The sequence below is a fragment of the Centruroides sculpturatus genome, unplaced genomic scaffold (genome assembly GCF_000671375.1).
Source record: "Centruroides sculpturatus isolate CEXI.00-Female unplaced genomic scaffold, Cexi_2.0 scaffold848, whole genome shotgun sequence".
In the NCBI taxonomy this organism is placed as follows: Eukaryota; Metazoa; Arthropoda; class Arachnida; order Scorpiones; family Buthidae; genus Centruroides; species Centruroides sculpturatus.
In genome coordinates, this window is record NW_019385079.1 from 119,190 (window position 1) to 133,280 (window position 14,091).

The 14,091-nt window shown below is 31.5% G+C and overlaps 1 protein-coding gene across 1 annotated transcript in view; it reads left to right on the plus strand.

Annotated features, from left to right (window-relative positions):
• Positions 1 to 12,896, plus strand: part of LOC111634346 (zinc finger and BTB domain-containing protein 14-like) — a 44,607-nt gene extending 31,711 nt beyond the window's left edge. Inside the window, exon 2 of the mRNA XM_023379100.1 lies at positions 10,206 to 12,896. Within this exon, the coding sequence (XP_023234868.1) occupies positions 10,289 to 10,981 (693 nt within the window). The 5' untranslated portion in view covers positions 10,206 to 10,288 and the 3' untranslated portion in view covers positions 10,982 to 12,896. The remainder of the gene's footprint in view (positions 1 to 10,205) is intronic.
• The last annotated feature ends 1,195 nt before the right edge of the window (positions 12,897 to 14,091 follow it).

A 14,091-nucleotide genomic window follows, 5' to 3' on the forward strand; every position in this document is an offset into this window, starting at 1 on the left:
GTCGTCAGCATAGGCAAATTCCTGAATACCATCACCTTTATCAATATTTCTCAGATGTGTGACCAGAGGGTCGGCACCTCTTTAGTGCCTTGTCAGGACTGACAACACTATGTCTTCTAGGTTAGACACAGAAACCTTAATGGCCGCAAATTTGGAATTCGCATGAGTGGTCATGTGCGCAGGCAATCGGAGGATTGAGAGACGGATCGGAAGTGAATCACTCGGATACAAGGTTAATTAACAACTAAAATAACTGATTTAATTCAACAAAAAAGAAATACATAGCTCTATGTTGTTGAATAATGGTAGAGAGAGAGAGAGTTTACAAGAAACTGCAAGTTGGTATAGATACTTTTGATGCACTTAATTGTGTGGATTTCTGGATCGCTGACTTTTGGCCAGTTGGAGTGGTTGGGGAGGTGTTCATTTTTCTTTTCCTTGGACGGCGGTCAAACCAATGGAAAACTGGAGGATATAATAATCCAGGGAGTTCGAAGGTGTCAAAAAAACACAGTATGAAATCCTTGATAGCCTGGATGACAAGTATACCTCTCCTTTTTTTTTCAGGGCACTTGGTTGATGCACTCGCGAACTCTCAACAACCCCTTGTCCTTGAGTCACTCCTATTATACCTCCAAATCACGTTATCCTTTTTCACCAATCAGGAATTTTTGCTCTTAGTTCCCAGCAACACATTTCATGAGTTCCTTGGGAAAAGAAACAACTTCGGAGAGAGAGATGCGATCATTCTCCGGTAATAAAAATGGGAAAAATTTTTCAAAAGACAAAAAATGAATTTTCTCTCAAAATTCATCAGGTCCACACTCTCATAGATGTGATTTTTGTTACTCCTTAATCTGCTTGAGTCTTTTTGATTATACTGTATCTTTCTTAGATAAGATTGAAATGCAGCCTGCTGTAGACCTGTTCAAGCCATACTGCCTAGCAATATCAGACATCTTCTACCCACTCTCTATCTTTGCTATTATACTCTTACCTTTTGAAAGTAAAAACCGATGCAAAACTTAATGAGTGCCTACCTGACAGTCTCGCGAATACTATAAAAGAATTGTTTGTCAGAAAAATAAAAGGCTGGAATTACAAGGAGATTAAAAGTTTGTAGGAATACTATCTGTTCAGTATATACCAGGTTGAGCATCAATGTTGATATCTCCTGTGTTCCAAAAAGTTTCGAATTGTTGCCCGAAGACAAGGGAAGACCAATCGGTATTCATTATTTTACGTCACTTCTCATGTTTGTTCAGTGAGGTGTTCGTTGTCCAAACATAAAAATCTTTTGTGAAAGTGTTTGTTATCCGAACTGTTTGTTAACTGATCACCCACACAGTATAATACACACACATATATATGGAATGAATAGATAAAATAATAATATATTGCCTTTATAGGCATTTTTATGCATTAAATACAGATATAAAGGTAAAAAAAAAAAAGGTTGTTTTGGTGTTGAGAATGTATTAATCCATTTCATATTGTTTCTTATGAGGAAAATTTGTTTTGGTTTTAGAACATGTCAATTTTCAAACAACTTTTAAGATTGAATTAAGTTTGAAACCTGAGGTTTGACTGTGTAGAATTGAGATCCCAAGTGGGGGTCACCAATTCATCTTATGTAGTTGCATAAACACTTTTTCCTAAGCATTATTCCTTTGCTTAAAAAAATCATAAAAATTGTTGTGCGTATTTTTTCTTTTGGTTTCTTTGACAGCAAAGAAAAAGTATTTAGCCTACAATGCTCAGTTGAAGAATATTAACAATCAACAGCAGCAACAACAAGAAAAAGGATTAGTGGATTTGTATATATGAAAAAAATTTATCCAAAAAGCAATAACTGTAAGAATATGGAAATTGGAATCATTGGAAAAAATTAACAAATGACAAATAGAGCAAACACATGGACAGAATTCTTGAAAAGGGGACTGTCTGCACAAAACATGGATGGTTGCGAGATCTTCTGAGATATAAGATATATATATATATTTCTTCCCCCTAGTTTTTAGAAGAAAAGTAGATTAAAGATCATAGGAAATATCCTGATTTTTAAGAAATTGTCCTCATTGTTGTACTTTTTGTCTTTAAGCAATGATACAGGATCAATTTTTTTTTACTGAAGAATACATAATGCATATTCTAGACTCTGTTATTCCTTTATACATTTGTATATGGAATGCAAAAACTTGTGATTACTAAATGATAACTTTTAAATTTTAATGTAAAGAAATTTGATTTTTTGTTTTTTAATTTGTAAATTTTAACAATAGTTTTTTTTAGTACAGTGGGTGATCGGTTAATGAACGTAATCAGTTCCAAGACTTTGTTCGCTATCTGAATTGTTTGTTAACCGATTATCGATTTACCATAGGTTTTAATGGGAATTTAATTAATTCATTCTGGAGACCCCAAAAATAAAAAATATATACTTTCTTACTACGTTTATTTATATGTAATAATAAAAATACATACATACACAGTCTTGCATTTTTATTAGTCATGTTTTTTCCGTTTGAAAAGGTTAAAGAATCTGTCTAATATCGATTGCTTTTCTCTCTTCTTCAGGATTTTTCGTAAGTAATTAATAGCATTGCAATTGTAGAAATCCCCAAGCCTCAACCTGGTTTGGATGCCATTCTAAGACCATTGTTCTGACATCCTCCCACTTCTTCAAAGGATCTTTAATAACATATATCGGCATTAATCCTCTTTTTCAGAAGAAAACATATCTCTCCAAGTTTCTTGGCGTTCTTCTGTTGTCAGATCCGTTTTAGGTTCCATTATGAACTCTTCGATGTTCTTTATTTCTCAGATGTGATTTTTGTTACTCCTTTAGCTGCTTGAGTCATCTTGATTATACAGTATTTTTCTTAAATAAGATTGAACTGCGGCCTACTGTAGACCTGTTCACGCCATTCTGTCCACTCTCTACCTTTGCTATTATACTCTCACCTTTTGAAAAGAAAAACAGACACAAAACTTAACGAGTGCCTACCCGACAGTCTCGCGAATACATAACAGAATTGTTTTGTCAGAAAAATAAAAGGCTGGAATTACAAGGGAGAGTTTCAAAGTTCGGAGGAATACTATCCCATCGGTATATACCAGCTTGAGTGTCGATGTCAATGTCTCCCACATTCCGAAAAGTTTCGAATTGTTGCCCGAAGACAAGGAAACACCAATTGGTATTCATTATTTTATGTCGCTTCTTGTGTTTGTTCTGTGGGGTGTTCGTTATCCGATCATGTGTTTGTTGTCTGAACATAAAAATCTTTCATGAAAGTGTTCGTTACCCGATCACCCACTGTATTTAATCAAGTCTGAATGAAGATATTGAGGGAAAGCTTTTTGCTTTAAGTTTTTCTAATCTGTTACAGCAATTTTCCATTAAATTAGGAAAATCTTTACTGATATTTACTGTATTTTATAGCATATAAGATGCAACTTTTGTCCCAAAAAAACAGGCTCAAATAATCATCCTGTCTTATCGTGTGAAGTTGCAATCTCCTATAGGCTAATAAATTTCCCAAATTGCCTTCATTAGGCTACAGGTAACCTCTACCTAACCCATCTCTATAATTGAACAATAACATTTTAATAATAATACATTAAATATTATTTACAGCTTTTTGTGTGCATCCATGTAGAATACTTTAATTGTGAATTACTATTTTTAAACTCCTCGTTTTTCCTGATAAATATGAGTACAGTAATTTTACTTTTTTAACCTGAATACAGGTTAAAAAATTATGAGACTGTGTACTTAAAGGCACATGATGATTTATGAGATTAAATACATTGAATACTTTCCCAAATATTCTGTACTGAAATGGGGGTACATTCTATATGCCATAAAATACAGTAATTAACAATAACTTTAGGACCAATATATTCAATAAATTGTTTACTTTTGTAAAAGTATTTTGGTTTCTCTCTTCACCACTTAGAGATTTAACATTTGCTACTGCTCAACTACTTACTGAGCATGGTAATTTTAGAAGCTACCTGGCGATGTATAACTGGGCAGAAACTGCCTTTTGCTTTTGCTCCACAGGAAACCTTGATACCATCGACCATATGATCTACCATTGTCCAATTTATGATCAAGATAGACTTATTCTGAAATTAGAAATCTTCATGCATGGTTTCAGGTGGTCATGTCCACTGTTCAGAAGACACTGTTTGATACCTTTTACAATTATATTCAAAAAATATGGAAGAAATTCAAAAAATATGGAAGAAAAAAATATGGAAGAAAAATATGGAAGAAAAGAAATATGGAAGAAAAGTATAATCTCTAATTTCTAGTATTACTTTTTAGCTTTCACTAAAACTGAATTTTCTAATTTTATGTTTACTTTGAATCATTTATCTTGTTTATGTATCCTTAGTGTTATACTCCCATAGGAGTGGTGCACTTTTCTAATTAAAAAAAAGAAAGTATTTTGGTTTTGTATATAATTTTAGTTCTAATAAAAGCAGAACATTTGCTTAGTTTATTATTATTATTATTATTATTATTTCAATAAACAATGAAATCTCATTTTAATGTTTTTCAATTTAACATTTACCTCATTTTTATGATGCATTAGTTGGGACTACAAAAACAAGTTTAGGTTCTGATTTAGTGAGATTTCCTGATTTTACATTAAATTTCAGTTTTGAGGAGTAATTTTTGGACATTAGATGGATTTGATCTAATGCTTTCAAGATAGAAAATATACTAGGAAGTTTTTTGGGTCCTGAATTTTCTAGTTTTTCAGTCCTCTAGGAATCAAAAGTTAGAAAATTTTGCAGTTCTTCTTGCCTTATGGAAGTAGATGCTTGCCTTTTTAGGATCTAATCTGTAAATGCATCCCCTTTTTTATTATTTCAACTTGATTGATATTCAAGATTTCAAAAAATGCACAGAAGAGAAACACAGAAAAAACAAAACAATGTTTGGACTATGTATTTAAAGGATCAGATGCTAAAGTTAAAAAATACTGACTGCTTGCCTTTTTTACAAATATGTATGCAATACATATTAATTATTGGTATACATTTCAGGCAAATAAGTTGTCCCTCTTCAGAGGGACAGCTTATTTGCCCGAAATGCATACCATGGTTACAAATAAATACTTAATGTTCACCAGTCTCTGAGTGAGTTCACAATAGTGTGTGATAAGTCCTAAAAAGAGATATTTAAAGTGCTTAGATAATTATAGTGGGATAAGAAGCATAATATTAATGTATTATATAATTTGTAATTCATGGATTAAAAGATGCAGTCATTTGTAATAAAAAGAATATGTAGTTTAAGTTATTAAGAATTAAAACTTGTGGTGTTTCAAAGTAAATACCCTGTAATTAACATTTTTTTTAATATTTTGTATTTTTTAAAAATTGTTTCTACATATTCACTAATTGTGAATGATATTGAAAAATAAAGATCATAACTTATACAGGATTATTATTCTGGTTACTAATGAATGAGTCTTTTTGGTAGGAAATTTTTACATTAAAAAATAAATAAATAATATAGAGTTAATTTAATATATACTATATGCCACACTCTTCTTGTTAATGAGAAAATATTTTATGAATTAAATATACTGTACATTTTTGTCATGTTATTGTAATTGAGTATATTTCTCAAAGTGATGATTTTTACTATTTTTAAATTTATTAATTTTTTATTAGAAAGTTCTACTTTTCCTATTTTTTAAACCTTGAAACACAGTAGAAACATCAATATATATAAATAGAATAAAAATGCATAATTTTCATGCAATGTGAAGGAATGCTGAGAAGTTTGTGACTGTCAGGATACAAAAGAGCAAAAGCCCTACTATGAAAATAGAAGTCATTGTTAAAGCACATGTACTATACCTTAAGAGTCTGTTATGACTATTAGTTTGCTTACTTCAGTAATTTGAATTCATGATGGCTGCACTAAGACCAAAATTCAGCAACATTGATAAGCCCTATGATCATGAATTTCTTGTTCTTTCAGGGGAAAGGAATGCAGGAGATTCACTCTAAAATGCTGTCCTAGAATAAGACAGGACTATTCTTTCCTCACAATGATGATGAAATGGGTGACACATTTTCAAAGTGACCATTTTGAGGTAAAGATGAGCTATGTTCTGGACAACTATGACAATCAGCCATGACAGTCTTCAAGGATTTCATCCTTGAAGACTGTCATGGCTGACAGACATGTTATGCACCCTCTATGATCCTTGAAAACTTTCACCTTTCAGTCAAGATGATTGCTGAAATTAGTGGCATATTCAGAATTTAATCTTGCGGAGCTGAGTTGAATAGATAAAATTTTTTAATGCCAATTCAAAAAAAATTCCCACCTTATGTGACTGCTAATTCGTAAATAGTATAGAAATAGAAGACACGACAGAATATAAGTAAAAAAATGAATTTTAATTAGAAAAATATTTTTGGAAAATTTCTAGTGTTTTTTCCTTTTTCTTTGGAGGGTGCCTGGGCTCCTTGGCCTTCCTCTGGGTGTGCCACTGGTTGAAATATTGAAGATTTCCTATGCAGGAACAGATCCAGGAATTTCATTTAGGGGATGCACTTCATGTCAATATTGATATTCTTTGTACTGTAGTTCTACTATGGAAAACTCTTTTCTACTTCAAATTTTATGATTTTAGGGAGTGCTTATGCACCCTCTACTTTCCATGGATCTGCCCCTGCCATGACATTCTCAATACAGGGAAGTTCTCTGCAAAATGAATTCCAACCCTTCTCATTGCACATCAGAAGTGAATCACATGATTGCCTCCAAAGCCATTTTGGCACATTCTACACTAGTGTTGTGGATTTTGTGGCCTGATTAGTGACTATGGATGAAACATGGTTTCAATGCTATGATCTCGTAACAAAGGACAATCAAAAAATGGCATCTAGAGAGTCTAACTGACCAAATACGTTCTATGTCCAGAAATATAGAAAAATCCTGGCTTCCATGTTGTAAGATAAGGAAAGCCTCATCTTAGTAAATTACCTACCAAAAGGTTAGGGAATCAATGCCCCTTATATGTCTCTATTGGATGCATTGTGGAAGGCTTTGAAGGAAAAGTGGCAGGGAAGTTGAGTCAAGGTATTGCTCTTTCTGCAAGAACATGTTCTTGTCCACTCAGCCTTCCAAACCATTCAAAAAATTGAGGATTTTGGGTTTGAATTGTTGCCCATCCATCTGTTTACTAGATCTTGTATCTTCAGATTATCATCTCTTTCCATCTTTAAATGCTGAAAGAGATGAGTTTTGCTTCCAATTAGCAATCATTGGAACTGAAAAGGGATGGTTTGTGGACGAACTTAAGGGTTCTTTTTGCATGAGTTAAAAAAATAAATTGAAGAAACATTGTAATAAGTGTATAGAATTGAGGGATGATTATGTTGAATAAAATATATTCAGTTTATCAAATTTCTCTTTTCTTCTAGGAAAAGTTATGAACTTTTCAGCACTCCCATACATATTTCAAAAATAACTGGTAAATGACTAGAAATGAATAAAAATAAGTTAATTATTTTAATAATTAATAATGTAATTAAGTTAGCAGAAATTTAAAATATTTTGAAACAAAATGTATGTACTGTATTTCCATGCAAATAAATGTGTTCTCTTGTACTTGAAAATCACGTATTTGTGTCTTTTTGAAACATATCTTTTGCTTCATTTATAAGGAGCAAAAGATGTGTTCCAGCTTGTTTCACTTATGAAAGAGCACTGCACTGCTGTGTCAATGATCATGTCATATGATTTTTTTTTTCATTTATAGTAAGGGGAATTACCTCGTTTTTATCTATATAGTAGCAGTATGGTTGCTAATTTAGGAATATTATCTTAAATTTAGGATGTTTTTACCACTGAGTCAGACATTTTTTTGTGTTATAGTCATTTTAATTTTCCTGCAATTAATAGTATAATCTAGAAGAATGTAGTAAATGTGAAACAATCTAAAAAAGATACTGTACCTTAAATTGAAAAGTAAATTTTGTTGTAGAGCAAAAAAGTTATCTAAATGCAATTGAAATAGTTAATTTTTACTAGAAACATTTAGTGTTGAAACCTAATGTTTGGCAACATTTTAAGCGACAAAACCCTTTCATATACTCTACTTAGTCTGTAGAATAAGATATACTAAAAACTAAAAATTGATTTTCTAACTTCAGGTAGCTTTTTATAGTTTACAAATGCTGCTATATATGTACTACATACAAATTTAATTTTTATACAATATTTTGTATCTCTAGAGCAGTGGTCGCCAAAGTGGTCGATATGGACCCCCCAGGGGTCGATGCAACATCAGTGGGGGGGTCGATGCAGCTAAGAGGTCACAACCTTTTTTTTTGCTTAGACAGAGACCACAACCCACAACTTTTTTTTTTTCGCTCATACATATACACTTGTAATAAAACTTTACGGTGGGGGTCAATGTGAGGCTTTGGAAAGTGATTGGGGGTCAACGGTTAAAAAAGTTTGGCGACCCCTGCTCTAGAGTATTGCTTGGGAAATACTGTATTTTGTTTCTTTGCTTTTAAAATTGATCTTGTATGTAAATTTTTTATTTTGGCTAAATTGACCTTATAAAATCTTACCAAGCAGTGGCGTAGTGTAGTGGGGGCGGCAGGAGTGGCTCACCCCGGGTGGCATTTTTTAGGGGGTGGCAAAATTTCACAATAAATAATAATAATATGTTGTAAAAATTTGAACCATTCTATCCTATATTTGCGTTGCACCTACGATAATGCTATCATCCGGACAGTCCGGGAATGATCTCACTGTCTGGGTGAACTAGTAATTTCATCTGGGGATATCCTGCGAGACATTTTGACCGTTGACCTTGTTTTTTTGCTTGTACGATTCATTCGTACTCATATACATCTCCAATATCCAATAGAGCTATTTTGAATAGGTCACTGCACTAGCACAGAATTTTTATTGCTTATTCTGTGACAAAACTGAATTTTAGTCTTTTAAATTGAGATACCTAAATAAGTGGGGGACAAAATTTTCCTCTGCCCCAGGCGGCTGACACCCATGCTACGCCACTGTTACCAAGGTTAGTATAAAATCATTTTTACTACTAAAGTGGAAATCACTGAAATAAAATTATGTAAAAACATTAATAAAAAATAAGCATTTTTGATTCAGATTATTATTGTGTGTGTGTGTGTGAAAAATAGTTAAACTAATCATTCTTATTTATTAATTTTATTGAATGTGTATAGAGTACATATATATGAAAATAATGAGAATTGAACAACATTAAGGGTTATTAAGTAAATGAATAAATAGCGGTATTGGTAGAGTATAGATATGCTAGAAGTATGGCTGCTGGGGAGAGAAAAAAAGGTTATAGGTCATCAAATTGGTTTTGGGTTCACTGATGATCCCCTAATGACACATTAATTGTTGTGATTTTCCATCAACTAAATAAAAAGGTTCCTACTACAATACTGGTATAAAGTAGCAGTAATTATACCCAGATACCAAAAAAACCAGCAATATATATATACAGTCGATCCCCCTATAAGATCATTGATTTTTCCGTTTTATCTGAATTACATGTTGTACGAGTCACTTAGATTTTACAAATACGTGTGCCGGGCTGTGAACGGCTCACATATTTGTAAAATCTAAGTGACTCGTACAACATGTAATTCAGATAAAACGGAAAAATCAATGATCTTATAGGGGGATCGACCTGTATATTTTAAATTTATACTAGTGTTCTATTTTTAGAATAAACACTAGATTCTTTTTCATTTCTTCTAACCTGAGAATGACCATTTAAATAAAAAGTGCTCTTTTAATGTATATTACAATTTTGTTTCATTTTTACAGTTCCATATGTCACCCACTGGTTGACAAACACTGGTTTAGGGTAATTCTTAGCCTTAGAGTCATTCTGAAGAACTTTTCTGGCAAAAGTTGGTAACAGTCTTATTGGACAATTTTCTATTTTGATAGCAGATGGCTGAAGCAGTTTAGAATGTCAGCCTACTGATATTAAAAGTTATTTAAATATAAGCAAGTGTTTTTAAGTACTTTGAAGAACATACTGCTGTTATCGCCCTATATATAAGAGCATGTTCTCATATGTATGGAAATACAGTACATTGTTATTTTAAATAGCTTAATTTTTAATAAAATCTTTTTTCATAAATTTTTTATTCTGCAGGAGATTTTTCACCATTTAAACAAACTGAAATTCTGAATGTGAATGGTGCATATAACATCCAATACCAATTACAAAATGACAGCATGGATGCAAGTTCCATCGAACATAGTGAACTTTCAAAATTCCCTTCTAGTGATGAGGAGTATTCAAATGAAATTGATGAATATGACCTCCAACAAGCAAAAATTAATTTACAAGAAGGCATGCAAGACACTACATGTCTTTTCATGTGTGAAGTTTGTTATCAAACTTATCCAGATAGTAATAGTCTAGAAAAACATCATGATCTACACACTGTGGATGGTATATCTGATCATGAAGGTTCTGGAGAGAATAGTACCAAGAGGGAGTCAATTCTTTCAGATTTACAAGATTTCATCTGCAAGTTTTGTAACCGCAAATTTAACAATGATGTTTCCCTCAGTAATCATTTGAAAATTCATAACAGAAAAACAAGTTTAGCCTGTGATAGTTGTGGAAAACAGTTTAAAACAACAGCTGGTTTAAATAAACATAAAAAAACTCATTCCTTGGAAAAGCCCCATATGTGCACTATGTGTACCATGAGATTCAAAAGAATGTATCACTTGAAGCGGCATTTAAAAACTCATTATAAAAACAAAGCATGTGACAAATGTACTTTAAAATTCAAAACAGAACGTGATTTGAAGATGCATAAGAAGAAACACAATGGTGTTGTTAACTCAGCTGCTAATAATGCTGCAGTAACAACCACACATGCATGTATAATTCGTTTAAAAAAAGATCAAAAGTGAAATAATATAGAATATAATAGATAATATAACCTCAGTTTCATGCATTTAAAAAGAACTTGTTTAAATTGCATGGTTACTATTAAAGTTGGATTATGTCAAAGATATGTATTATTTTACTTTAAAAAGTAGATGTATCATGACATAGTATATTATTATTAATGAAAATTCATCAAGAATTCATTTAACTTTCCTCAGATTTTACATAAATGAAGACTTAAGAATAAATTCATCAAAATGATTTTTAAGTGTACAAAATGTTGATATTTTCTATTATTATAAACTATAATTCATCTAAAAGTGATGTTCTATAGTATTAAAATTAAAGGAACATTTAATGAATGACAATGAAGGACAAAGAAATTAATGTACATTATTTTCTGCAAATATGGGATGTATTTTTTCTGAGGAAAAGTTAAAGGATTGTATCAACGTATAATAACTTTGCATTTTTTGAAAATTTAGTAGAAATGTCTAGATTTTTATCTGTTTTCCAGATATAGAAGGACTAAAAAATTTCTATTTTCAATATAAATAAAATGGTTGAAGGGATTTAGAGTAAAACATATCAGGAGTTGGAAATGTTAGAAGTTAATACAAAAGGCTATTCGTACATTATTATTGATCTTTTGTACTTTCAAGTGCAATTTAAATTGCTACTTTACTGCACAATTGAACAACTTTATAAACTGTATTTCTTTTACATTGCTGTGGATGTTAATTAATTATGTACATCTTTTAAATAGGATATATTTTTATTTGCTGTTGAACATAACATAATATCATGCATAATTCGTGGGTACAAAGAAAAGTTATTTTGTGTTCCACAGTAATAACTTGTGTACAACTTTACTAGGCCAGTTAGCAACTTATATTTGAACAAGTACAATTTTTAGACATTGGGACTCGCATAGAATATCACTTTGTAAATCACTCGTAAGTATATTAATCATGTTATGTCAATCACCACTGCATAAGGTTCCAAGTTCCTTTAATATAATAATCCGTGCACGTGTATGAATGTTTCATCTTTGATGAAAGTGATAACATTTTTAAAAACATTTTTTTCATGCATTTTAAATATTATTGACGTGATATTTCATTAATTTGACGTATTTTTATAAGAATTATTAGTCTTTGTAGATGATTTATGTGAAAAGAATGATTCTTGCTTTTGTATAAACAATTATTTTATTTTTAAATCTCAAAGTAAAACTTTGCTCAGTTTGTAATTATTTTGTTATAAAAATTAGTTAAATTTTTTTTTTAATTTTTAGCAAAGAGAAGTTTATGAAATGTGGAATCATTAATAAATAAAGATATTGTTAAATTTATTAGCATTTGTTTAAGTAATTTGAAATTTTATTAATATATCTTAACGTAAAATAAAATATAATAAGTTATATATCAACATCTCAATAACCCAATGTATTATCATGTAATTTCTAATTATTATTTGTAGTGTAATATTGCCCGATTAATTTGGAGGATGGTTGGATGTGTAATAGGTTAATTATTAGGAAACGGAGCCTTGTTACTGTTAAATAATAAAAAATAAATAGAATTACATATTTTATCATATCACTTTATAACTACTGAGTGGGCTTATTTTAATGCCCATTTACAGATTAATCAGGCCCTTAATGAAACAGCTAAAGTGCTTCAGAAGCAGGAACCAACATATCAAAGTCAAATCATCCTGAAAATTTATAATAATCTAATTTGAACTCAAATCACTCTCTCAGTGGCAGGCTGATTTTTTTTGGTCATTTGGCTATCAAACAGAACCAGCTCCAATTCATATCACTTCCATCTTTTTAAGTATAAATTATATAGCTTTAAAGTGCTACATGCATAATAAGAAAAAGCTATAGCATTAAATATTTCTTCATGAAATAGCGAGGTTGAGGCCGAAGTTTTGAATGCGAAAACGTGTACGTCGGACATTCAGCGCTGCTTTCCTGTAAGCCCGGAAGTTTGACAATGGTGTTTGCAATGTCGAGCATGATTCCACTGACTATCCAAACACCATTGTCAAAATTCTAGGCTTACAGGAAAGCGGCGCTGAACGTCCGACGTACTGTACACGTTTTCGTGTTTAAAACTTCGGCCTCAACCTATCTATTAATTAAAGTACAGGGTGATTGAAAAGTCACAGAAATTTAAAAAAAATTAATAACTCTCAAACTATTTACAGTAAGATGATGCAGTTTTCACAGAAATGCTTAGAAAAAAAGCAGCATTTTTTTTGTGTGTAATAAAAATTTAGTACCAAAATAGTTACATTTCTTGCCATAGATGGTGCTGTAAGAAACTGAAAGCATTTGTAACTTAAGATAAGAATTAAAAAAAATAATGTTTTTAGTGTAAACCAGAGGACCCCAAACTTTTTTGTCTCATAGACCACATTCCAATGTTTTCTGTTTTGGGTAGACCCACCCACATTTCTAATATCGAATTGTTACAAATTCATCAACTTCAAATGTGTTTTTGACAGCTGACACAGTGTTACTACTTTGATAGGTTTAATTGTAGAGTGAAAAAGTTAAAAAAACACACGTTAACTTTTATACATTTATTAATTAAAACGACACAAAATGAAAATCTACTAAAATTATAAAATAAAAGCATTTATTTTTTGTGTAGTTAATGGGAGGGATGAGCCTGATGCTTTAATAGTAAATTTTCAATATTTGGCTTCAATTTAGTGAGCTGTAACCTTAAATCATCTCGATCGGTGATTTCTAATCTGTTTCTTTTTTTTTGTAAGAAGATTGGTAAAGCGATAGGTCCATGGGGGCCCCAAAATCATAGGAAAAAAAGAACCAAAAAATTTTTCACAGCAATCAGAACAAAAGCAAAATTTGGCATTTGGCTGCTCGAGCTGATGGGGCCACTATTACACAGGAAAATATCAACTCAACTTTAATCTAGTTATACATTATATAAACTACTACACAAAATTATTTTAGTCTGTTTACAGGGGCCCACAAATCTGGTTCCGGCACCGGGCCCGAAGAACCCTAGCTACGCCACTGAGTCAAAATATCTTCAAACCTAGTTTCAAAGGGTATGTTCGTAAAGTCGAAAGAGTTAAACGAGAATTACGTCAT